Source organism: Kwoniella newhampshirensis (genome assembly GCF_039105145.1).
Source record: "Kwoniella newhampshirensis strain CBS 13917 chromosome 10 map unlocalized Ctg15, whole genome shotgun sequence".
Taxonomy (NCBI): domain Eukaryota; kingdom Fungi; phylum Basidiomycota; class Tremellomycetes; order Tremellales; family Cryptococcaceae; genus Kwoniella; species Kwoniella newhampshirensis.
The window spans coordinates 334,532-357,882 of NW_027118345.1; the positions used below are offsets into that span (position 1 = coordinate 334,532).

The 23,351-nt window shown below is 52.2% G+C and overlaps 6 protein-coding genes across 6 annotated transcripts; 2 read left to right on the top strand and 4 right to left on the bottom strand.

The window, feature by feature from the left end:
- Positions 1-20: 20 nt before the first annotated feature.
- IAR55_007083 (uncharacterized protein) lies at positions 21-3,246 on the bottom strand (the record flags this gene model as incomplete). The annotated part of the gene is made up of 12 exons (XM_066950159.1): positions 21-142; positions 192-232; positions 393-427; positions 477-631; positions 680-692; positions 744-840; positions 907-1,036; positions 1,123-1,282; positions 2,300-2,414; positions 2,492-2,667; positions 2,849-2,959; positions 3,019-3,246. 12 exons carry the CDS (start codon positions 3,244-3,246, stop codon positions 21-23), a joined length of 1,383 nt encoding a protein of 460 aa, XP_066799374.1.
- A 376-nt stretch (positions 3,247-3,622) lies between these two features.
- IAR55_007084 (uncharacterized protein) lies at positions 3,623-6,401 on the bottom strand (the record flags this gene model as incomplete). The annotated part of the gene is made up of 3 exons (XM_066950160.1): positions 3,623-5,997; positions 6,049-6,170; positions 6,232-6,401. 3 exons carry the CDS (start codon positions 6,399-6,401, stop codon positions 3,623-3,625), a joined length of 2,667 nt encoding a protein of 888 aa, XP_066799375.1.
- Positions 6,402-6,840: 439 nt separating this feature from the next.
- On the top strand, positions 6,841-12,215 carry IAR55_007085 (uncharacterized protein; the record flags this gene model as incomplete). Its single annotated transcript, XM_066950161.1, has 9 exons — positions 6,841-7,026; positions 7,081-7,509; positions 7,565-10,408; positions 10,465-10,736; positions 10,787-11,060; positions 11,112-11,650; positions 11,705-11,878; positions 11,949-12,065; positions 12,119-12,215. The coding sequence occupies 9 exons, from the start codon at positions 6,841-6,843 to the stop codon at positions 12,213-12,215; spliced, it is 4,932 nt and encodes a 1,643-aa protein (XP_066799376.1).
- A 234-nt stretch (positions 12,216-12,449) lies between these two features.
- On the bottom strand, positions 12,450-17,965 carry IAR55_007086 (uncharacterized protein; the record flags this gene model as incomplete). The annotated part of the gene is made up of 3 exons (XM_066950162.1): positions 12,450-16,060; positions 16,129-16,593; positions 16,651-17,965. The coding sequence occupies 3 exons, from the start codon at positions 17,963-17,965 to the stop codon at positions 12,450-12,452; spliced, it is 5,391 nt and encodes a 1,796-aa protein (XP_066799377.1).
- A 237-nt stretch (positions 17,966-18,202) lies between these two features.
- On the top strand, positions 18,203-19,991 carry IAR55_007087 (uncharacterized protein; the record flags this gene model as incomplete). The annotated part of the gene is made up of 5 exons (XM_066950163.1): positions 18,203-18,457; positions 18,523-18,636; positions 18,704-18,988; positions 19,061-19,320; positions 19,424-19,991. The coding sequence occupies 5 exons, from the start codon at positions 18,203-18,205 to the stop codon at positions 19,989-19,991; spliced, it is 1,482 nt and encodes a 493-aa protein (XP_066799378.1).
- Positions 19,992-20,022: 31 nt separating this feature from the next.
- On the bottom strand, positions 20,023-23,334 carry IAR55_007088 (uncharacterized protein; the record flags this gene model as incomplete). The annotated part of the gene is made up of 16 exons (XM_066950164.1): positions 20,023-20,386; positions 20,448-20,620; positions 20,685-20,783; positions 20,862-21,047; positions 21,103-21,186; positions 21,239-21,669; positions 21,726-21,929; positions 21,984-22,071; positions 22,119-22,136; positions 22,211-22,254; positions 22,345-22,374; positions 22,442-22,485; positions 22,541-22,641; positions 22,707-22,980; positions 23,090-23,205; positions 23,263-23,334. The coding sequence occupies 16 exons, from the start codon at positions 23,332-23,334 to the stop codon at positions 20,023-20,025; spliced, it is 2,328 nt and encodes a 775-aa protein (XP_066799379.1).
- Positions 23,335-23,351: the final 17 nt, after the last annotated feature.

Here is a 23,351-nt window from a genome sequence, read left to right on the forward strand (position 1 = left end):
AAGGTCCGGTATGCAAGGTTCTAGCTGCTTACATTGCCGGTAGCTTCAAGATGTGCTTTGATGAATGCTTCGATCTGGTTGATGTAATTATCTGAGAGCGAGTGTTCTCTGCCAAACTCTTCCGCTGCAGTACGTGGATCGACTGGCTTAGGTCTCAGCTGTATTCTTCCGCTTTGAGCAGAACAACATACAGTTCAAATGATATACGAGTGGGATAGGAGGGGCATCTTCACTACGAAGTTGGTCAGCTACGTTTCACAAAGAGGATCAGGTATGCTTGCCTGAGATCGATGTCGATGGTCAGAGTCTTTGCTCCGTCAGGGCTTGTGGGGTTCGGGGCGACAGACCTACTCCACTTTAGCGAAGCTCGGGTGACGTCGGTCACAACTCACTTTGGCATAGCCTCTTCCACCTGACGAGCGTAGGTCTACAAGGAAATTAGTATGCAGACGGGTTTCGAGCGATGGCAGACGTACAATCCGAACGCTCTCCTCCGCGAACCTATCCTCTGCTCTAGACCAAACACGTACCCGTCCATCTGAGCCACCTGTGACGACATCTCCGTTGGGAAGCGAAGATACAGACCAGACCGTTTGGCATGGGTGGAGCATGACCGCAAATTCTTCGTCATCTGCGACAAGTCAGCGCTTCGTTTACCAGCTTTCGGTTCCTCGCTTACCTTGCCACACTCTCTATAAAAGAGTCAGCTACATCTCTTTCGGATATACCATTGAGAGACTCACCACCGTATGATCTTCCCCACATGACAGCAACTGTCCGTTTAAACCCAGGGCCACCATATATGCGTAATCGGTATGGCCGCGAAGCGTTTCCAGCACACTGCCAGAGAGGTTCCATATGCGAATGAGACTGGGTGATCAGCCCTTGTTGAGCTGGTCAACTCACCCGTCATTGCAAGCGCTGGCGAGAGTTTCTCCGCCGGGCAGCATGGTGATACTTCGGACCGGTTCAGGAGAGCCTTTAAACCTGAGCAAGAGCTCGCCGTCGTGGTTCCACAGGTTGATCAGACGATCGGCTGTTGAGTGTTATCACTGTTTCCAAATTTATAGAGTTGACCTACCCGAGCCTGTCCGTCAGCTTGATCGCCTAGCAGTAACTCACCGGTTAAGTAGCAACCCTCCTTTGGGCCCTCCTCAACTACAGCAACTCCCCAAACAGCTTGATCATGCCCCTCCAACACCAGCTCTGACTTCCATTCTCCTGACCCGTGGGCCCACACCCTAGCAGTGCGATCCCAGCTCCCGCTGATCAGCTTCTTCAGCTTCCGGGAATAGCTCAGCGTGCATACGTTCAAGCCGTGTCCGATGAGACATGCTCGTAATACAGTCAGTCTCATGAACCCCCTCCTTCTGCCTTTTACACGACTTGTGGCTGATTCCTGCCCATGGTCCACCTCACAGATTTTGACGAGCAAAATCCATGGTACCTGCCCTCAACGTGAGGAGTGTCCTGTGCAGATGTGGATCGTGGAAATCGAACCTGTGCCGCTTGTGGCTGGGTGTTGGGGAGATGTTCTGTCCATACCGCTTAACAAAACTCTGCAAGCTTCATTTTGTCACACCTCCACTCTCGATGCATGTACCTAGAATTCGAATCTTCGATCGTAGGCTGGCTGACATAAGATTTTTGGGGATGTGATTCGATTCGACATCTTGATTGGACTGCTGTGCAGGTTACGATGCCATACCCATCATGATAGTGTGGTGCAAAAATATAAGTAAGCTTCAGAAGATCCCAAGATCACTCAGATTTTGTCAACAAAAATATGTGATTCCGAAGTGATGCGCAACTGCATGTACGTCAAGTACTCGGGCATCTTGGGGAAGACACAAGGCGAGATTCAAGGTTGAACCAAAGTCGAGACCTAGCCTTGCATTATAGTTGCCAAACGGGGTAGGTCAAGGCAGTATTGACCTGCAACAGCAGACATTCTTGACAAAATTCATCCAGTCCGGTCCCTTTCAGAGACAGAATCGACAACCTGTGCCTTGACCTCAGGAAGCTAATGGAATGCTAACAGTACATTCAGGTCATGATTACCGCCTTTCTGCAGTTCATAAATAGCAATTGGAGAAAGCTTTTGCGACATGCTTGACAAAACGATACGAGCGTGGCTACCTCAAACTCTACTCTTGCTACGGTACAGATGGTTTAATTCCCTCCCATAGATCTTACCACGAAAGGTGTCATCGTATCGCCAAACATACGATCCCCCGTCTTCTATTTCGGGAAAGATCTCCCCGAGACCTGGAGATATCCGTAAACCTGACTGACTGACCTTATCTGTCGAGAGAAGACTTCTAAGTTTCAACCAATGTTTCATCTTTCTCGCAGCTCGTCGATTTGGACTGATGCCGGATGCGGCGGCGTCGCCGATTTCGGGAACCACAAAGCTGCACCAGGGTGGTGTCCAATGCATGAGCAATGTGCACTGTCATGCGCCAGAGATGACGACCTTCTGCGCACTCACGAGAAGAATGTGGCCCATCCGAGCGGCCCGAGCATCTCACGACGAAGCCAACTTGGAGCAGCTGTTTGGCTGGTCGTTTTCCAAGATATATAGAAACTCATGAGAAAGACAAGGAGACTGCCCACAAAGGGAATGGCATCTACCAGTGTTTCCAGACCGAGGCGGAAACGGCCGATCTGTGTTTCAGTCGGTATCCGCACGAGTGTACACTCACCGGCGAAGGTATCATGCCTTCTACCGCCCATACGTAGGCTTTGAGTCGTTGGAAGGCTTTTCGGTCGGACACAACGAGATGTTTAGGCGGTGATGTTCCAGACTGGTGGAGATCTTTAGTAATATCCCAAGTATGGAACTCACCTCGTAGTCCAGATGTTTTGGATCTGCACCCCCAAATCCACAAGAAGGGGCATGTTCGTGATGGGTTTGTTTCTTCAATTCTGCAAACAAGCAGTAAATCCTGAAGAATGGCTACAGTACGACCCGCACCCGTCAAGCATCGTCCAATTTTGTGAACCAAATTCGCTCACATGTAGATCGCCATGTTCGATAGCTTTACGCGCGAGGTCGACGAGATGTTCCCAATCTCGGTATTCCTGATATTTCCCATGTTTCCGATGTTCGTATCGAGGCCAATAGATGTCTTTGAAACATGAAGGTACGGTGTATTTCCTCTTCAGGTCGGAAGACCACAGGATGGACACTTCACCGTCCACGAATCGATCAATGAGAGTAAATACTTTTTGCAGAGGCGCCATATCGCCGAAAGCTGAATGAATCGTTTGAAGAGTTCCCGACAGATAGGTGTGACCTTGTATGCTCTGCTGGTTCCAGGCGCAGGTCGCCCAAAAGGGATGTAAGCATACAACAGTGGGCCTCCTTTATGAATTTATAACACTGCGCGGTCAAAAGGATTGACCCTCTCCTGTCCCTAGCCCTGATGTTACGCGGATTGTTGAAGATATCACTTCATAAACGAGTCGAGTATAACATGGCTAATGTACTACCGCCAGAAGACTACCGCACGGCGTAAGGTCTTTCCTTTCCTTCAATACAAGCAGGTCATCACAAATAGAACACAATCCGAACCTTATTCCGATCTCCCGGTTCACTTCTCGCTACATGGCACCAGAATTACACCTTGATCCCGACCTCTTCACGAATCGACTCGACTCGCTTGTCGACCTCTTCAAACCACTTCAACGCCTTGACCGCTCGCCTTTCCACCTCCTCGCTCTCCTTGACGACTTCACCTCGGGCATCCACAGCAGCCCTGAATCTCTCCCTAAGATCCCACGCCGCGAGACGCATGACCTTCCGGACTTCCTTGCCGACGCGGGCAGACTGAGCATCGGCGAAGGGAATCGATGCATCGTCGGTTTGCGAGCCGGAAGACACAAGTAAGTTCGACTGAATGTGTCGACCAACATTTCGAGGCACGGATCGCGGAAGGTCGTAGATGACATAGGCGATAGCTCCGACACTGACGACGCCAACAACTGGGCCAATCCATCGTCGCGTAGCAGGATTGGACACAAAGTCAGAGAAGTGGATCAATCCCTCGATGACAGTTCGTAGTCCAACGGTCTTGCCGCTAATCATCGAGAATGCACCGATCGCCAGAGAAGCAGCGCCGAAGCCGGAGAGCTCTGTGGAGAGGGGGATTAGATCTTTTGAAGTAGACGATGTCGTTGATTGTGGGAGAGATGCACGGGCGATGAAGATGTGATGCTGAAGGTCGAAAATGTCGGACACATTCACCTCGACGAGGTGTGCTTGACTGGCTAGTCCGAGACCGAGCGAGGCGACGCCTGACTGACGACGCGCATTACGACTACTCGAGGATCGAGGGGTGAACATAGCAGCGGGGTTGAAGCGACGGTTTGACCTCTCAACATCCGCGGGAAGATGCGCGTCACCCAGCTTCGCAACTTTGTCAACGCCTTCCGCGGTGAGCTTCCTCGCATCGTCCTCCGCAAGGCCTATCGCAAAGTCTAGCGAGGCGAGAAGCACCCGTTTGACTTCTCCGGCATAGTCCCAGACACCGAGCAGACCGGGATAAGAGGGTATTGAAAGTCCAGGAGCAGGAGCAGCGAGCTCTCCTCTTCCGACTCGATCCAAAGCCCTCTCCATTCCGAGTTTCGCCCTGCCCATCGCCTGTTCTGTCACCATCTCCTCCTCGCCCACTAGACCTTCCTCCAAGCCCTCTTTGCCCTTCTTCATCTTCTCCAGTACCGGCTTCACCCGAGCGATTTCATCTCTCGCCGCGTCACGCTCCTTACCGGCAACTAGAGAGTTAGCCGCGGCAAGAAGCTCAACGTCAGCCAGAAGGTGCGTGACGTAATTCTGCGCGGGTCCAAGCTTCGACTTGGATCGGTTCACCAAGACGAAAGATCGAAGAGAATGTTCGAGATGCGAGAAAGCGTCGTCAAGTTCGTCGCCCTCAGGCTCGTTGTCCTCGTAGCCAAGCGCAACCTTGGCGGAATCAACAAAGTGAACGAGGTCAGCGGCATCCTCGTACGTGCTGGGACTGAGCTGCTTGATCTGCTCGAGGACCAATCGGCGACATCGCGCTTTGTCCCTGATCTGATCAAAGCGGTTAACAACTATGAAGAGATGAGCCTTCTCGTGACCTGCTTGCCAGATAAACTCCTTCGCAGATAGAGTGAAGTGGTTCGCGGCAGAGACGACAAAGACAACCACATCAATCTCCTCTTGGCGGGCAAAGTTGGCCGTTGTCTTGATAGAATCACGGTTGAGACCCGGAGCGTCGATGAGGGAGATGTCCACAACACCGTTGTGCAGGATCGAGGGATTGTTGATATTGGCAGCGCAATCGCGGAGGAAAACGCGTAGAGGCGGACTTGACGCATCTGTCTCGGCATCGGCAACAAGTTCTTCCAGTTTAGCGATGTCGACCGCGGTGTAGGTAGATTTGTCGGCAGGGTCATATTTCTCAGCCCCGTCCATGATGTGGATCTCCTCCTTCTCGTCGTTCTCCCGCGCACTGACGACCTCGACAAATCGCGTTGTGAGAGGTTGTTGGTCAGTCGGCATCACCTCATTCCTCCTCAACAAAGCATTGATCAAGGTGGATTTCCCCGCATTCAGATCTCCAGTCACCAAGACCCTGGAATGCGCATCGTAAATACGTTTTTGGAGATGGGTCAGGTGATCGAGAGACGCGATAATCCGGTTGTCCAAGAGAGCTGAGATGGACGACTTCTCAAGATGTGAGATCAATGCCTTTGCGTGGCGAGTGGCGCCCATATTGAGATCGAGACGAAGGATAGAAAAGTCATCTGACTCTTCAACTCGCGAGGGCTCGGCAACAATCGCAGTAGATACGAGTTTGCTCGATGACGCAGGAGTAGACGGGGCGAGAGTCAAGGATCGCTTCAAAGCAGCACGTCGAGCGGTCGGCGTGGATGAAAGAACGACTTCGGTGGGGTGCGAGGGCTCATCGGCAAAGGTGAGAGTTCGTCGACTCATACCAGGCCGGGGTGAAGCTGGGTCCATCGAGGTTAACGTTGACTCAAACACAGCACACGGCAACTCACGAGATCCGGGCTCGGTGGTTTCTGTCGGTCTGAGGTGAGGATACCGCACCGTCCATTGGTCGCCGTTGAAATTCTTGAGATCTGAAAGGAGGTAGACGGATGAATCGATCGCTTTCGCAAGTCTGTGATAATGTCAGCTTGATAAGATCACAAAATGTCGAAGCGATAGCAAAGGAGACTCACCGATCTCTCTTCTCCTCGTAATCTCTTACCACGCCATCCGCTGCTTCCCTAGCATGACGAGCATGTTTCTCTGATCCTATGTGAGATTCCTTCTCAATGGTAGGGGAATCGGGAGTGGCGGGGGTGTAAAGGCGATGCGACTGAGGGGTGGGAGGGTGGAAGGGCTGCATTTTGATGCAGCTGTTTGTTCGCCTGTGTCGTGTTGATGGATACGAAGCTTTCAGATATGAAGCATCCCCGATGTAGATGAGTACAAGATCGCTGACTAGGATGAGGAAATGTCGAAAAAGCGAGTGGTGCTGTTTGACGATGTTGTGTATGCGCGGGTGGTCGGATGACGCTTTTCGATTTGATTCCGCACTCATCCACCGGATGATCACGGGAGTGAAGAAAGGAAAAAGGAGGGTGAGCCACTTTTCAATTTTATACTGGATTTGTTTTCTGCAATTTATCCCAAAACCGCCACATCTGACAATATAAATGCTGAATAACTTATACTAATCACACCACGTGACCGTGGTCGTCGCGACTGTTCTGTTTACTTTGTTGTCGCTTTCTATTCAACCAACGCTCATCATCATCACTTCTCCACCTGGCCCCAAAGCAACAATGGCCGCATCGTATCCATTCGAAACCCCGTCTCGTGTACTGCGAAGGGTGCAGCAACTAGAAGACATGGAAATGCCATCCCTTCCCAGCTTCCAACATGACGATATCGATTATGACAGCGTGAGCGGCGCTGAGACAAGTCAAGATGATCACCGAGAAGAATCCTCCTTGGACCAGTCCCATGACGTGAGTGAATCTCTAAACAACTCGACCGGTAGCTCGCTAATGGACATCTGGTAGGACATGGCCACTCCACACCCCCTGCGGAACGCGATGGGACCTCCTCCATCCAGTACCGTCACAAGATCGTCCGCCGATTCATTCTCTACAGCTTCCGGTTCTCCTTTCCCGCCCTTACCTGCTTCTCCCGGCGAGGATATTACCTCACCGTATGCACCGACTGTCGCTCTGACATCCACTCCACAATCGCACGTGTCTCGATCCCAATCACAGTCACTCGCAGGGAGTACAACGAACGACTACACCTCTCGGACATCTCGTCACGAGAGAACACGAAGCGGTACCGGCTCTTTAGGCAACAGTACCCATGCATCTAGACGAGACAGATGGCAGACCCCAGTAGAGATGAGCGTTAGTTTTTCCGGCGACGAGATCCAGGGGATCGATTTAGGGACGGAAAAGTCGGTGCCATTGAATGATCAATCCCAAGTGAGTGAGATCGTTTGGTTGTCTGCACAAAATCTGACCACAAGGGCAACGACAGGAATGCAGCCAGTCGATCCCCGAATTACCGTCCCTCAGCACCCCTCCGTCAGAGTCGTCTATTGGTCGACGCTTGTCCTCAGGACATGTCTTGCTGGACAGGCGCAAGACACCCGGTCCTTCGTCAGGAGGAGATAGCATTGACCACCAAGGCAGCAAGCCGACGACGCCCGCTCTCTCTCATATAGCACCCTCGCAAGCATCGGTGATCACCTCTCTTCACGTCCCACAACAGGATCGCATTCCTAGCCTGTCTCGCAGTGAGATGTCTGGTACTGACACCAGTGTCACCAGTACCCCTGAGGGTCCAGTCCGGAATGTGTCAATGATAACTCCTCGGTCCGATGCCCATAACGAGTATGAAGTGACAGGGGAGTACACATTTAATCCTGAAGTTCCAAGTGATCAAGAGGAGAACCCGACACTCGACTATCACCAATTGACCCCTCAACAGGATCCAGACCTGTCCGATCTGCCTGAAGCATACTCATCGCCCGCTAAACACCCTTCCATGGCTTACTTCTCCACCCCGGGTACTGTCCGTGGTTACCTCAACCGCGATAACAGCTACAATCTGCCCTCGGCGCCGACAACAATATTTCAAGACGTGACCGATTCCGTGCAGAATACTTCTTCAGTCGTACCCTTCACCCCATCGCCCGTAGGCATGACATCCAAGACGAGCGACGTTTCAACACCGCGAGCGCCTCTGGACGATGCGGAACGGCGAAAGAGCCATGTCCTGGCAGTGCTCAATTCCACCACTCTGCCCACCCGCGTTATGCGACCTTCAGTACGAGGTACACCTCATCCACTTCGTCGGGTCTCAACGGCTCCTATGTCCGGATCCATAACGGAAGAAGGGAGTGATGTTGACCAGAGTCGGCAAATGTCGCTTGCCACCCTAGGTACACACAGTCGCCTCGCTGTCGACCAATCCGGCAACGAATCATTTGTGTCGATCGCTTCGTCTGCCGATCTCACGTCCGACCGTCGAGCCTCTCACCTTCACAGCCGTCTTTCTCGTGGCAACACATCGTTCCCAACCATCCTCCTTCCCACCAACGCGTCAACCTCTGGTGGTTCCCTCAAAGGTCTATCCGATCAGCGAGTTGATGGCATCAAGATCCACAAACATCTGAACGCGATGAATAAGCAACTTCTTGAGACGAACGCCGACCTCGCTCGAGAAGCAGAAGCTTGGAGGGACGAAGTAGACAGGCTCAGACACGTGCTCAACGGGGCCGGAGTAGAGGTCGAAGAGGTTGATGTACTCGCTGGGATCCGTGCGGACAGATCAGGATCCATGAACGACTCTCAGCAGCTACCAGACTGGTCTGGCCCCTCGCTGGCGACCCCAAAACACGATCGCTCCGAGTTTATTTCACAGCCATCATCTCTTGGGGAGCATTCCAAAAGCTTGACTCATTCTAAACCATCCCCAACCATTGAAACCCTTCTCCACGGCTTAAGTCCGCAAGAACATGCTGGTGTTTTGCGAGAAATGGCGGAACGAATCGAGAGTCTGGAGGAAGGACTAAGCGAGAAGAATGATACTATCGCCAGTTTGCAAGAACAGCTGGACGCAGTCAAACAGACAAACGATCCCGACATGCCCGCACAAATCGATAAGCTCTCTCATCAACTCGAAGAAGCGGAACGAGCGCGAGTCATCCTTCATTCCGAATTTGCACTGAAAACGGAACAGCACGCAAAACGCTTCGGGGAGATTTGTTCCGGCTTTGAGGAGCAAGTCAAGGGTCTGGAAAAAGAGCTAGCCTCAGCACGAAACGAAGCCGACCGATTAAGATCAGACAAGTCACGTCTCGAGCATCTCGCATCGGCAGGTGACATCGACACCCGAGGAGAAGAACTGCGCAAGCAGATCCAGAGCCTCGAAGTAGAGCTCAACGTGGCCAAGCAACAGACACAGTCAAGACTCAACGAGGTGGAAAAGCTCAAGTTGCAGTCTGGCCAATTTCAAGAGGAGAGGGCGGATCTGATGACCCGGACAGAGGCCGCAGAAAGTCTAGTATCAGATTTGAAGGCTCGACTTTCCGAGGTAGAAGCTCCGGATGAACGAGCTGGGATCGACTTCGACACCGTGAAGTCCGAGCTCAGAGCTGCTTGTGAAGCCCAGACGGCGGCAGAAGACCAAGTTGCAGCACTCGGAAAGCTAAATGCCGACCTGCGCCAGACGGTGGCAGATCATAAAGCTCAAATGGACCAACAGCACGAACAGATTGAAGAGCTCAACAGGGTCATTGAAGACCTAGACAGAGACTTGGCGGCGGCTCAAGAACGTTCACACGATGGTAGCGGAACCGGGGAAGATCTTCCGCGCCTGCAGCTAGATTTGGAGAGACTCTATGAGATCCTCGAGCAGAAAGAATCGGACATCGAAGGTCTCAAGGGAAAGCTCGAGGTTGCCGATCTTGCAAGCAAAAGCCTTCGTACGTCCTTACGAAAATCTACATCACCCGCCGCTACTGTCACACCCACCGCTAAGACGCCTGGTTACACCGACCGGGAGCAAGACAGATTTGTCGCTGCAATGGAGGAAAGACTCGATGAGGCATACAGAGAAATCGGTCGACTCAAGCACGGACTTGGTGCAACCGACCACCACAAGTCCGCTATCGAAGTCCGAGATGCGAAGATCCAGGCGCTGGAAAGGGAGAAAGCGGCGTTGGCAGACAGATTGGCGGCCGCCAAGAGTTCTTCCGCTACTCCTGCCCAATTCAGCGGAATAATGGATGCTGCTTCGCCCTTCAGACCAACCCCGTTTGTCCACAAAGCGATCGCTTCGCTGAGAACGCCGAGAACCCCTGGATCTATGAAGGAGGTATGCCGTCAACTCCCTCGAAATGCTTCGAAAATACTGATGCAACAGGTTCTCAGCTGTCATGGCTTCAGACAACCATTCATGATCCCAATGAACCCGTACTCCAAGCCCAGATCGACTACCTTCAGCATGAGCTGAGGAACGCCAATGGCCAGCTGGACAATAACTTCAGTCGACTCGAATCGGCCGGTCTCGGTGCCATCGCACTTGCCGAGAAACTTGCTGCCGCAGAAGACAGGATCTCGGATCTGGAAGACGAGATAAGAACCCTTTCCCAGCGCAACAAAGCCTCAATTGCCCTCGTCAGTGCTCACAGGAATGAGCGAGAGTAAGTCTTCGCGATCCAATCGACTTGATCATCACTGATATCCATCACAGGCACGATGATGAGGGTAGAGTGAAGAGAGCTCTGGAGGCCGTTCATCAACAAATGGAACAGCTGCGCTCCGATATCGCTATCGAGCGTGCTAGATTGCAAAAGGATAATGGACGTTTGAACGATCTTGTCTCCGAACTTAAGCTGAAAAGTCGAGGGGAGGTCGAAAGCTTCAGGGCGGAGATGGAGCGGATGGCAGCGGACGCCGACAGCGATCTGAGAGCAGCTCAGGATGATTTGAGCAGAACAAGCCGAGAAAGGGATGACCTGAAGAGGGTGGGTACACGTACTTTAGTCCCTTCAATTGTGTGCTGATATTCAGCGCAGGAATTACAACAATCAAAGGCACAGATCACTCAGCTCGAGCAAGAGATCGTAAGCGAACGACGGTCTCGCGACTCTCTTACACGCAAATACGCGCAATCGTCACTTCAACCTGGTACCCAAACGGAAGTGGCCCAAAAGACCGAGACAATCCGCTCACTGCAATCATCCCTTCGAGACGTTGGTGCCAAAGCCGATTTGCTTCGCGAGACCCTCAGTAGACGGGAAAAAGCTTTGGAAGCGTCGGAGTCGCTCCTTGCAAAGTACCGTAAAGAACGGGAGATGGTGGCGAGAGAACTGGCTTCCTTTGAGAAGGATCTGATGGTGCAACGTGCGGAGTCCAAGGACTTCGGCATACAGCTACAAGCACTCAAGCGGGAACAAGGGGACGCCGCCGGCAGACATGCACAGGAGATCAGGGTACTGGAGAGGGAACTGGCTGAAGTGCAAGATACTGAGAGAAGGACGAGGAAAGAGCTGGAGAGCGTACAAGTTCGATATGCCGAAGTGAAAATGTGGAGGAATGAACATGCGTGCGATTCGTAAGTGTACCAGTCTGACAAAGTGATCATCAGTGCTTACCAATCCGCGACTAGTGGTCTATCCAGCGCTCTGATGGACCAAAAAGCGAGATTCAAGGCCCAATCACGCGAACTTGCGACTCAGATCAGATATCTCAAAGCCAAGTTCACTCGAGAATCGACCTTCCGAAACGCTTTAAGTCTGCAAAAGCGATATCTGCTCTTGCTCGTTGGTGGCATGAGTCTCAAGTGAGCATCATTGATTCCTCGTCGAATTGCACACAAATCACAAGCTGATAGTGGTATATCCACTTTGCAGTGAGCAAGCGACATTGAGGGCGATATCCAAGATGGGATACCCAATTCCTGAATCACCCAGACCAACGAGAACCTTCAAGGCCGTCGCATTTGCCGTGTTAGGGGTGATCAGAGCTAAGTGAGTAAAACGCAACTTCCCTCTTCGGCAACATCAGTTGACGGTTGCATCAGAAATTCTGCCAAGCAATGGCGGGCGGAGAGGGAGCTCAAGTCGAGCGCTGTGACAACTTCGAATGGAGAGAGAAGAAGAGTATCGTCCAGGACATGATGACATCTATAATAATGCTATGAGTGGGATACAGAGGTCAAGTTGTATAGATTCGACACGAGAGGGAGTTCCAGCGCGAGGAGAAGTATCTTGATGATGACTTGTGATATATCACGATTTCTTGCATGTTATGATTTTTCAGACCGTCTTTCAATGCTCATGTCTAATATAAATGTACAATGCACATGGTATGGCTGATGCGCCCCCCAAAATCTCCTCAATCGATATACTCATCTACCTTCCGAACCTCAACCTTCTCAAGAACCTCCCTCCCCAACTATCCGTTCTTCTCAAATCGGCTCGTGGTTCCGTCCCTCCCGTTCCACCTTCCTCTGCAGGCTCATCGTTTCCGCCCGCATTTTCGACCTCAACAGACGGCTCCTGCTCTTCCCGTACCGGAGTCCCTGGTTGATCTTTATCCTCCACTGCACGCCTTTTCATCGCTCTCGTTTCTCTCACATTCAAAGTATCCGCGCCCGCTTCGGTCTCTTGGGTCATCTCATCGTTCGTCTTTCTCTTCCGTCTTGTGGACCTCGCTGATGGACCTTGACTTTCCTCTTCCATTTCGATATCTTCGTTTCCGCCTTCGGGGGTCGCAGATGGTGATTTGCCTTTCCTACTTGATGTAGGTGCTTCTCGGGAAGTCGAGACCACAGGTGAAGGCGTGCCTTCCTCGTCCTCGTCGGGTCGATACGGCGCTTCATCTTGCTTGCTGCTTATGTTTAAAGATTTTCGCGCCCTGAAGCGAGTGGTGCTCGCCGGCGTAGGGATGCTTTGCTCTTTCGGCGTCGCCTCCCTTTCGTCTTCTGCCTTGACCGTGGGTTGTCTGGTTGCGCGACGAGGCGTGAATTGAGCGGACTTGCCGATCTCTGGCGAGACAGCTTCGGGGGTGACAGGTGCGAGTGATCGCCGGGCAGAGCGCCTAGGAGTGCGCAAAGAAGCACCGTCGTCCGCAGCAGAAAGTGTCGCGGGCGATTCGTCCTCTTCCAGAACAACATTAGTCGTCTCGGTTGTATCCTCCTTCTTCACAGTAGATTTTCGGGCTGATCGTCTCAGCATGGGACCGGGAGAACCTGTTGTTGATCTTCGGTCACCTAAATCAGAGGCCAATGATGACTCTCTCGCCTTGCCCTTCCGTGCAGTTGAAGTACCACGCTTTTTGCGTGCCGGAGATGGTTCAGGTTCCATTGACGCCGTGCTCTTTCTCGCCGCGCTACGAGTGGCGTGCGCGGGAGGCGAAGTCCTCTTGTGCTCTGGTGTACGTACGTCGACGGTGATTTCATCTTCCTCTTCAGCCTCCGCAGCCACACTCATGGATTTTCGCTTCCTGTGACCGGTTGCTTGAGGCGTACCGGGAGGAGGCAGCTTGGCATCAGCCCTAGCGTAAAGGACATAGCAGCACCGCTCGTCGAAAATCTGAGCTCCGACAATTCGTCTCAGCTTCGTGGCCAAACGAGGCTGGAGAATTGGGTTGTCGTGAGAGATCATCTGTTGTCTCGCTTCGATCTCTTCCCCAGCAGTGGGTACGCCTTCGACTCGAGCGTCCTCTTCTCCCATCTGTTCAGTGTTCAGGAGTGTACAATGAGGAGCGAGAATAACCGCTGTGAGTTCGTCATCGGAGATACGTAGTTTTTCGTAAAAGCAATGCGAGCGAGTGACTGGAGGCTGTGGTGCCGGCGATGCGGACGTACGAGTGCGAGATCGAGTGCGTCGATGAAGAGCAGCTGCTACGGGAGCTGAATTGGCGCCCGGTGATCCGTGATGATGTCTGAGGCGTTCTATGGCGGAGTCGGACATTTGGAGTGCAGGTCGCGTTGGCACATGCTCGTCGAAAGACTCAGCTTGCGGCACTGCCTCTTCGATCTCCGAATTCTCTGGAACCGCCTCGGTTGGTGCAGCTGATTCCTCGCGGTCAATCTCCCCAGGGACATCTTGCGTGATGGCAGCTTCGGCTGCTTCTACACCGTACTCTACGGACATTGGGACATCTTCCACTGGTGCTTCCTCCTCCACATCATCATCAATCACTGTGAGTCCATGGCTGTTGCCGGCGACTGTAAGGCTAGAAGGTAATCGGGACATAGCAGGCGTCTCCATCGGGGGCTCAACTTCGAGAGACGGCGTCTGAGGTTCGGAAATAGGTTGCAACGCGTATGGCGTGATGGGTGGCTCCAAGAAGGCATCAATAGGGGGCAGTGCGGGATCAGGGAGCTCGACTGGCGTCTCCGCCCTCGAAATTGGCGCAGAAAGAGGTCCTGTCGGTCGTGGGTCCGCTGGCGGCTCGACGATCAAAGAGGGCGATGTGACTTCCCGAGGCTCGAGATCGCAAGGGTCGAGAGGACTGATCGTTTCGGTGTCCGGCACTGAGAGGCGGGGGTCTGGAAATTCGGTGGGAGTTTCCGGTCGAGACGGCATAGACAGAGGTACGTCTTGTGGTAAAGGATGTGATGGTGCTTCGACGACTAAAGAGGGCGAGATGATGACCTTCGGTTCGAGATCATGGGGATCAATCGGTTGCTCGTCTGACGTATTCGGAGGTGGCAGGTAAGGATCGGGCAGGGAAGGTGGAGTATTCGGTCGGGAGATTACCACGGACGGTATATCATGAGAGAGCAAACCCTTGTTGACAACGACAGGTGAAGAAAGTGGGTCTTCGTTATTTGGTTCGAGGTCAGGAGAATTGAGCGAGAGATCCGGCTCGAAAACCGAATGCTGAAGATCGGGCAGCGATGCTGGATTTTGAAGCGGGGAAAACGACGCTGGCGACAAGTCCCCAACACCGCCCTCCATGGGTGGCTCAACAATCAACGAGGGGGAAATGTCAGATTGCTCGAGAATGAGATGAGGAATCACAGGGGTTATATTTTGGGTATCTGGAGCAGACAAGCGGGGGTCGGGCAGATCATCTACCGGTGCTTCGAGTGAGATCGCCCCTGCACTCTTTGAAGTCCCCACGTCGACACTGTCCAATGCATCGACTTGTGGTAAGTCAACCGCTGTCATGCTCGACAGTGTATGCGCCGAGTCTGACGCTCCCTCGAGTGCAGCATTGGAGTCAGATATTGCAGGCTCATCTCGACTGGAAGGCTGCGGGGCTTCGAGAGCGTCGAAAGCTACGTAGTCCTCACCATCAAACGGCTCTGGTGATCCCTTGTCACCAGGTCGCATTATCGGGCTGGGGGTCGGTTCTTCTGATTCTCGTGAGGCGCTCGCCGGGGCTGGTCCACTCGTTACCAATTCTATATCCTGGTCAGGAGTCCCGATGACTAAGCCATCTCTGTCATTCTTGGTGATTTCCGCATTATCTTCCACGTCAAGAGTGAACGAATCGGCGACTGCCGGTGCGCTTTTTTCGTTCGAATTCCCATCTATCTGCTGTGGAATATCTGAGGTCGTTTCTTGGAACGCTAGTTCTTGTGGTGATGGTACCATGGAGATCTCGCGCGGTGAAGCCGACGGAACCGCAGATACCTCCTGGTCTGCGCCCGTCTCGAGCGGCTGCGAGTGAGCTTCTCCTACTATGTCGGTCTCTTCGATGGAACGGTCGGTATTGTGCTCGAGCGTTGTTTCGTATAGTGCATCGTTTGGCTGTTCTGCTTGCGAGTCCATACTTTGGAGCACGCTTTGCGCTAAAGCATTGTCCGTTGTCTGCTGAGCATATTCCTCCACTTGCTGCTCGACAAGCTGCGAGATGAACTCCTGTATCTCATCGACCACCCCGCCCGCGGGCGTCTCAATGGATGTGGCCATTCGTACATCGTCCATTGCTGTTGTTTCAGTCTCTTCGCGCTCAGTCAGCTCAACTATCTCGATATTGTCGATTTGCATCGGCTCGTCGAGCCCGACTGATGCAGCTGAACGTCTGTCAATCTTTCCAATTGCACACTTTTCGGACAGACCAACTAGTACTCACGCAGCGGCTCAATTTCTTGCCTTTGTCCAAGGTTCACCTGGATCTCGGTTGTGAGTTCCTGTCGATCTTGCAGGCCGTCCATTTCGACCGGCTCCAATGATGGTGAATGCTCAGCTTCTCGAAGCTCAATCTGTTCTGCTTCTTCCTCCTCTGCCTCCTCTTCTTCCTCGCCATCGCTATCGTATCCTTCTTCTACCTCTTCTCTCTCCTCCTCTAGCTCGTCCTCGTCACTCGCGTCTGTCTTGTCGATTTCAGTAACATCCCGGACTACTGAATGTCGCTTCCCGACTCCAGGCTCATCATCAACTTCTGATTTTTCTCCGTCCCCTTCGTCTTCGCCATCCCGATTTTCTTCATCGTCCTCATCTTCGTCACCATCTTCTTCCGACGACGAGCCAATTTCAATCACCTCGTTACTTATGATAGGCTTTCTGGCGCCCATTGGAGCCATGTCGGCTTGGTCGGCTGCAGGAAAATCGAATCAGCTCGATTTCTGACCATCATGTGGTGATCTCAGCTCACAATACGACCCTTCACTACCGTCTGCTAGCTCATATCCATCCTCCTCCCTCTCCTCCTCCTCCTCCTCCTCCTCCTCCTCCTTCTCCTCCTCGTCGTCGTCGTCGTCGTCGTCGTAGCCCTTCTGATCATACCGTTCATCCTCATCCAACTCATCTTCTTCGAATGCTCCATCTTCATATTGTCCACCTTGATGTTGGAGGACCTCCTCCGTAGGCATTGCCTGAGCATAGGTTGATGGACCGGCAGCCTGCGGCGGCACACCTTGATGTACTTGCTGGACAAGGTCAGCCAAAAGAGTGGGATCGATGAAGTCTTCTGAGAAGGGTTGGATCTGAGGGTTTGGGACATCGTTTGCAGCGAAATCGAAATTGATTGCCGCATGTAATGGTGACGGTTGGGGCAGCGGTGGATAGATGCTTTCGGAGGGAGGAGGTTGAGATGAACGATTTGATGATTCTGAAGCCCCGACATATTCAATTCCATCATCCGATTGTTCTTGCTGTGCCTCGTCATCCTCATTTTGTTCTTGAGCCGCTTCCTCGCTCTCATCCCCTTGATCTTCATCATCCTCATCATCGAACACTTCATCCTCCTCTTCGGCGTAAACGTCTCCGTCAGAGCCGACATACGCTTGACCATCCTCCTCGGCCACGACGCCGTATCCAGGTTCGTAATCGTCTTGCCTGTCATCAAAGAGGGAGTCTTCATTATATCCCTCAAGCTCGTCCCCCTCCGACTCAGTTGCGGTCTGTTGATAACGGATAGGCTCCGCCCCCTCACTCTCTGCGTCGTCGTCATCGTCATCGTCGTCGTCATCGTCCTCCTCTTCCTCTTCCTCTTCTTCTTCTTCGTCGTCAATATCGTCGTCGTCGTCAAGGAGTACTATAGGCTTTGGAGGTAGCGGGACTCTGACCTGATGTTGTCTGTCCCCTTCTTGCTCCTCATCCTCCTCCTCCTCGTCGTCATGTTGATACTCATCATCATAACTCTCCAACTGTTCTTGTCTCTGACTGTCCTCCTCCTCTACCTCGTCAACATCGTCGTACTGCAAATCGTCCTCTTTCCCATTCCCTTCATCTCCCTGCTCCTCCACAATCTCACCCACACCTTCAAACACATCCTCGATCTTCTCGTTCTCCTGAACGTATATAGGCGAGGGTGATCTTGATGGACCCGGTGAGTCTGGTGGGTTCAACCCTCGTTGAATCTTGGATTGCAAGTCGTCCAACCACGATGAGACTTTCGGTGGCGGGAACAAGTCGTATGCCCCTGGACGTTTGATCATACCGTCACCTCCTGGTTGCGAGCGGAGCATGGGTGTTGGTATGTGGGGTCATGATCTGGAAGAGAGGTAGAGTTGATGTTGATGAGTTTTATTGACCAGTAGTGACGCGGGTTGGGGTGGATGCAACGAGGTGGAGATTGAGTTTGATCTCCGTGATCTGCGTTTACAACAGAGCAGTTCGCAAAAAGTTGGCTTTTGGACTTTGACATGTATATAAGAACTCGCCTCCTCTTCATCTATATCTCTCATCTACGTGATCAGTACAAGATGGTACCTCAGGAACTGATCCTTTCAGCATGTTCCATCGCTGGCCCATCGTCGACGTCGACATCGAAGAACACCACGAGCACTCCATCCATCCATCTTCATGATCTCCTCACTTCTTCACCCGTCCACACGTTCAAGAACTCTTCGAGCGCTTCGCATTCCCTTTCTGCGATTCCTACTGAGAACGGACAGGGTGGTGGGGTATTCGCAGTCCAAGAGGGAAAGGCGATGGTCAACATCTGGGCCTGGCAGAAGGTAAGCTAGTGATCAAAGCTTCACGTCTGAGGACAGTCTCGCTGATGACGAGGAATGTGAGATAGGACCAGATGCACTTGAAATTGCATCTACCAGAGAAGATGACATGTTTCGCCGTCTCGCCCAACGGTCTCTGGGCAGCTGGAGGATCACCCAATGGACACATATACGTGTGGGAGGTGGGTCAAGAAGCGGATCCATCGGTTTATCAATCGGCTGATTAGCTTCTCGGTTCTCCTTTTGCAGCTCGCATCTGGTCTTCTGGTTTCCTCACATACAGCCCACTATCGAGCCCTTACCTCATTGACATTCACACCCGATTCCCATCTCCTCATCTCTACCTCTCTCGATTCGTCAGCACATGTCTATCTCGTATCCCGTCTGATAGATCCCGAAGATCCAGCTTCGGCTGGGAAACCATATGGGGTCTTGTCGGATCATACTCTTGCCGTGAGATGTGTGGGCTTGAGCAAGATGGCAGGAAGTGCAGGTGGGAGGTGTTGGACTGCATCGGATGATGGGACTGTCAAGGTGTGTAGAGATTCTGATGAGAACATAAATGGCGCTTGGAACATGTTGACAAGATGAGGTTCGTCGTTGTAGATGTGGTCACTTCATCCCCCTTTCGACCTCCTGTGCACATTCACATTACCGACCTCTTCATCGCCAAGCACCCTGGCCATTGATCCGTCCGAACGATTTTTCTACGTTGGCACAACACAAGGCGTTGTCTATCATGTCCCACTGTTCCGAAGACGAGGTGTTGTGGGTGGAAACGCTATCGAAGAAGGATACGAAGCTGTCGGTGGAGGAGGTAGTGGGTCGGCGCCCATCAAGACCGAGGGAGCAGTGATAACTCTCAAGTGAGTGACAAGGGCTCACCCTAGGGCAGTCCCGAATCTCTGAGACCCTGGCTCGCCTTCATTTCAATGGGCTGATTACTGATTCGGATGATGATCGTGGTAGAACGCCAATAACCGCTTTATCGCTATCGATATCCACCACCCATCTCCTCCTCGGTACATCCCTCGGAACCATCTCCATCCATTCACTCCCATCGCATCAACATCTCCGAACCCTTTCTCCCCATTCTGGACCCATATCATCACTCTCTACCATGATTCGTCCACCCGACTTGATCTCCGCTCCGGGTACTTCATCTTCTGGTATAGGAAGTGGTGGGAACAGAAGCGAGAATTGGCCGATGATGGAGATCAAACCTCTGGAAAGAATGAAAGTCAGATCTGCGAAAGAGGTTCAAGAATCGACGATCCTCTTACGTCCTTCTTCGACCCTCTTGTCTCAATTGGACGAACTGAGATCACCATCGCAACGAAAAGAGCGTGGCTTGAGCGTTCGTGGGAGTGATGGAGGTGGTGCAAGTTCACAGATAGGTGATCAATTGTCAGAACTGATGGCGGAAAACAAAAAGTTGAGATTGTCTTTAGAGAGAGCCGACAAGATCAATGAGAGAATGTGGAATGGTATGGTAGATCTCAAATTGGGTACGGCTGACCTATCAACCACATCATGATGACATACAAATATGCATTATCTGTACTTGTTCACGCCATCGCTTGCCCATCCAAATCTTCGTCTTCATCTTCATCCATCGCCTCGCCGTCCAGGTCTTCGTCCATAGCTTCCCCATCCAGATCTTCTTCTTGTATGGGCTCACCATCCAAATCCGCAACAACAGGCACTGTCGCCACCGGTGGTGCCGCAGCTGAGATCGGTTTGAAAGACGACTTGAATCCAGACGTCTTGAATTTTGCAGTTTCTTCCGTCGGTGTCTCAGACTTGGTCATTTCTCTGCTCGATTCCTGCTCCGTGTCAGCTTGTGCCTGGAGATCGGCAGCTGCTTCAAGAGCTTTGGTTCCGTCCAGCAGGCCTCGCAGGTACTCTGCTGTCTCTGTGTTGAAAACAATCCTAGCAAATCGACCATAGCACTCAGCAGTCAGGCAGTCCATCCAAGCCATACACCACTCACCACCTCTCCCATATATCGAGGACAGCCGCTACTTGCGCTCTGAACACATCCGCGCTGATTTTACCAGAGTACGCCAACAAGCTCTGATATACCGTTGACAGATGTGCAAAGACAGGAGGCAGTCGCTTTTCGAATGCATGTCGGTATTTCCAGACGTTTGGCAATGATGAGGCCTGCGACGTCCGTCTCCCATCAGCCAAAGCCACGGTGAAAAGGCAAAGCCATTCGATAACTCACCGAGTTGTGCAGTATGTCCGAGATGAGATGCAGCCTAGCTACCTTCCTCGGGACAGGGGTTGCGTCTATTCTCAAGCTTTGGCAGACAACTTCTGCAACCTATTGAAGAAACATAGAAGTCAGTGAGACGCTGCTAGGCCACGGACTCCGTTGATCTTTTTGCAATATTGGACTTGCCTCATCCGCCGCCTCTGCTCTCATCAGAGCAAACTCCATTCCCCTTGCGATCTCTGCACGCTTTCCCGACATCGCTCTGAGCATCGCTTCGAATCTCTTTCTTGCAATTTTGCCCAACTTCCCTTTGGCAGTGCGTTCTTTCTCCGAGTCTTCAGCCGAGTCTGACGAGTAGAGCGAGGCATAGCCCTAAATCAAGGTCGTCAGCTGAAAAAGTTTGGTCGTCCCGGTTATCATCGCTGACCTCGTCATCGAAGTCGTCAGGTGGTGGCGTAGGTATTCTATACCTCGAGTTTATGCTTGATTGGTACAAGTGATAATCCGGTAACTGCTTCATCATCAGTCAAAAGACCGGCTCACCATCATCTCTAATCACTCACATCTTCGTCGAACAGGAACGAAAACTTCGGATTCTCTCTTTCCTTCTTCCGCAGAACGTCCTCAAACCCTTTCCCGTGCTCCTTGACTCTCCCAGCAACAGTCTTGATAAACTTTGTCTGTTCCTCTGGAATCTGCGCGAGCCATTTATCCCTCGCTGATAATTTCTTAGGAGGCGGCGAGCGAGATGGCGAACGAGAGTCGGAAGAATAGGAGGAATATGAGCCTTTCCGACGGCGAGGCGAGGGAGAACGGGAAAAGGAGTCCGAGCGTGATCGTTTGGCATGACGATCTCGTTTGGGAGGTGGACTACGAGAAGAGGAATACGACCTTGATCGCCCTCGTCCATGTTTGCGGTCCTCATGATCGTATGAACGTCGTTTGGAAGGTGAAGGTGATCGTCCACGCTTCTCTCGACTAGCTACGCCCAGATCTGATCATGCAATCAGTCAGGCCGACTCGCATCCTCAACCGGCACCATGCACTCACCATATATAGCCTTGAGTGGCATGGGCACAGGTTTACTCCACCCCACACGCAATACGCTACCTCCCCAATCCAACCCGTCTAGCTCCTTGACAGCTCTCTCGGCATCCGCTCGTTTCATGTACGACACAAATCCTGATAGACCGGGCTTGTTCCGCCGTGTAATCGTCATTGTTGCGCCGATAGACGTGTCTTCGTCGCCTCGAGCTGCAACTCATCAGCGAGATAGAACAGTGAGGTATGAACAGGAAGTTCACTCACGCCACATGATTTTGACTTTCCCTACGGGACCCATCTTGGCAAAGAACAAACCAAGACTTTCCTCGGTGATATTCGATGGCAGGTTAGACTGGTGTATGTCAGACCCAGTCCGTGATTCAGGCGATGTAAACTTACGATGAATAGGTTGGTGGTCTATGGGTTAAAGAAGCGATCAGCTACTGTGAGGCAGCGCTTATCTTCGCAGCCCATTGTGACATTGCACTCACCTCTTGATCGCCGACAACACGACTGCCTCTCTCAGACTCCCAAGCTGATTCAAAAAGATTCCTCGTACTTCGATCAGCTCAAACGTCCTTCTATATCCACACCTCACAGGCGTTAAGATGTTGTCGGTACAGACCTGCAAGTGCAGTGACGGATGATCCTTCCTCTGTGATTGCGTCGCCATGGTCAGCCTGACAACGATGCAACTTGGATGACCAATACAGCATGCTTACGTTTTGCTATATGTCCCAGTCTTTGTTCTCTGGCTGTCTGGTTACTGAATGACGGTCTATGTTCAGTCTGAATTCAGGATGGACGTAAGGACCACGTACTTCTTGATCTCCTCCAAGAAAGAGTCCATGGCTCGTTTCCCCCTGGATTTAGATCCTCCAGCAGGTGGAGGCGAAGGAGCTCTCTGCGGTGGCGGTCTGGCCTGCTATAATAGCCAGCCATATCAGCACCTTACATCCACGGTGTTGAGTGAAAACAAAAACCCACTCGTGCATAACCCATCGCTGCTGGACCTCTCGGGGGTATCGGTGGCGTGCTACCTATCGCAGGACCAGACGTACTCGTATTAGAGGGTCCTCTCGGTGGTTCATAAGAGGCCATTGCTCCTCCCCCAGCTCTGACGAAACCTGCCCTGACACCCATCATCGGTCTTCCGCGACCCATTCCTCCTCCTGCGCCTCGTGTCCCGCCCAAAGGCCCGTTCTCGACATTGGGACCTTCGAACGCTTCTGCGTATTCGGCGTAGACGAGTGCTGCGGCCCTGAAAGTGTAAAAACAATCAGATCAGCTATACCCCCTCTCATAGGTCATATGCTGACTTGTGAAAGGGCGAACAAAGAACAGTGGTCGTTTATCAACGTCAGACTTACTTCTCCTCCTCTATCCTCTTACGTTCTTCCGCTTCCCTCTCCAAGTCCTTTTTCGATTTCTTGGTGATTCCATGCGAGAACGTCTTGCTCTTCAAAGCGTTGAGTTCGAATTGGCGCTGGGGTGAGATGATCAGCGATGAAAGGATTGATGAGACGCAGGGATGCAGACATACCTTTGGAGCGAGATCATCCTCTCCCTCAGAGTCTGAGCCTCCGAACTGTGACAAGTCCAGCTTGGGCGGCATAGTGTTGATCAAGCGAA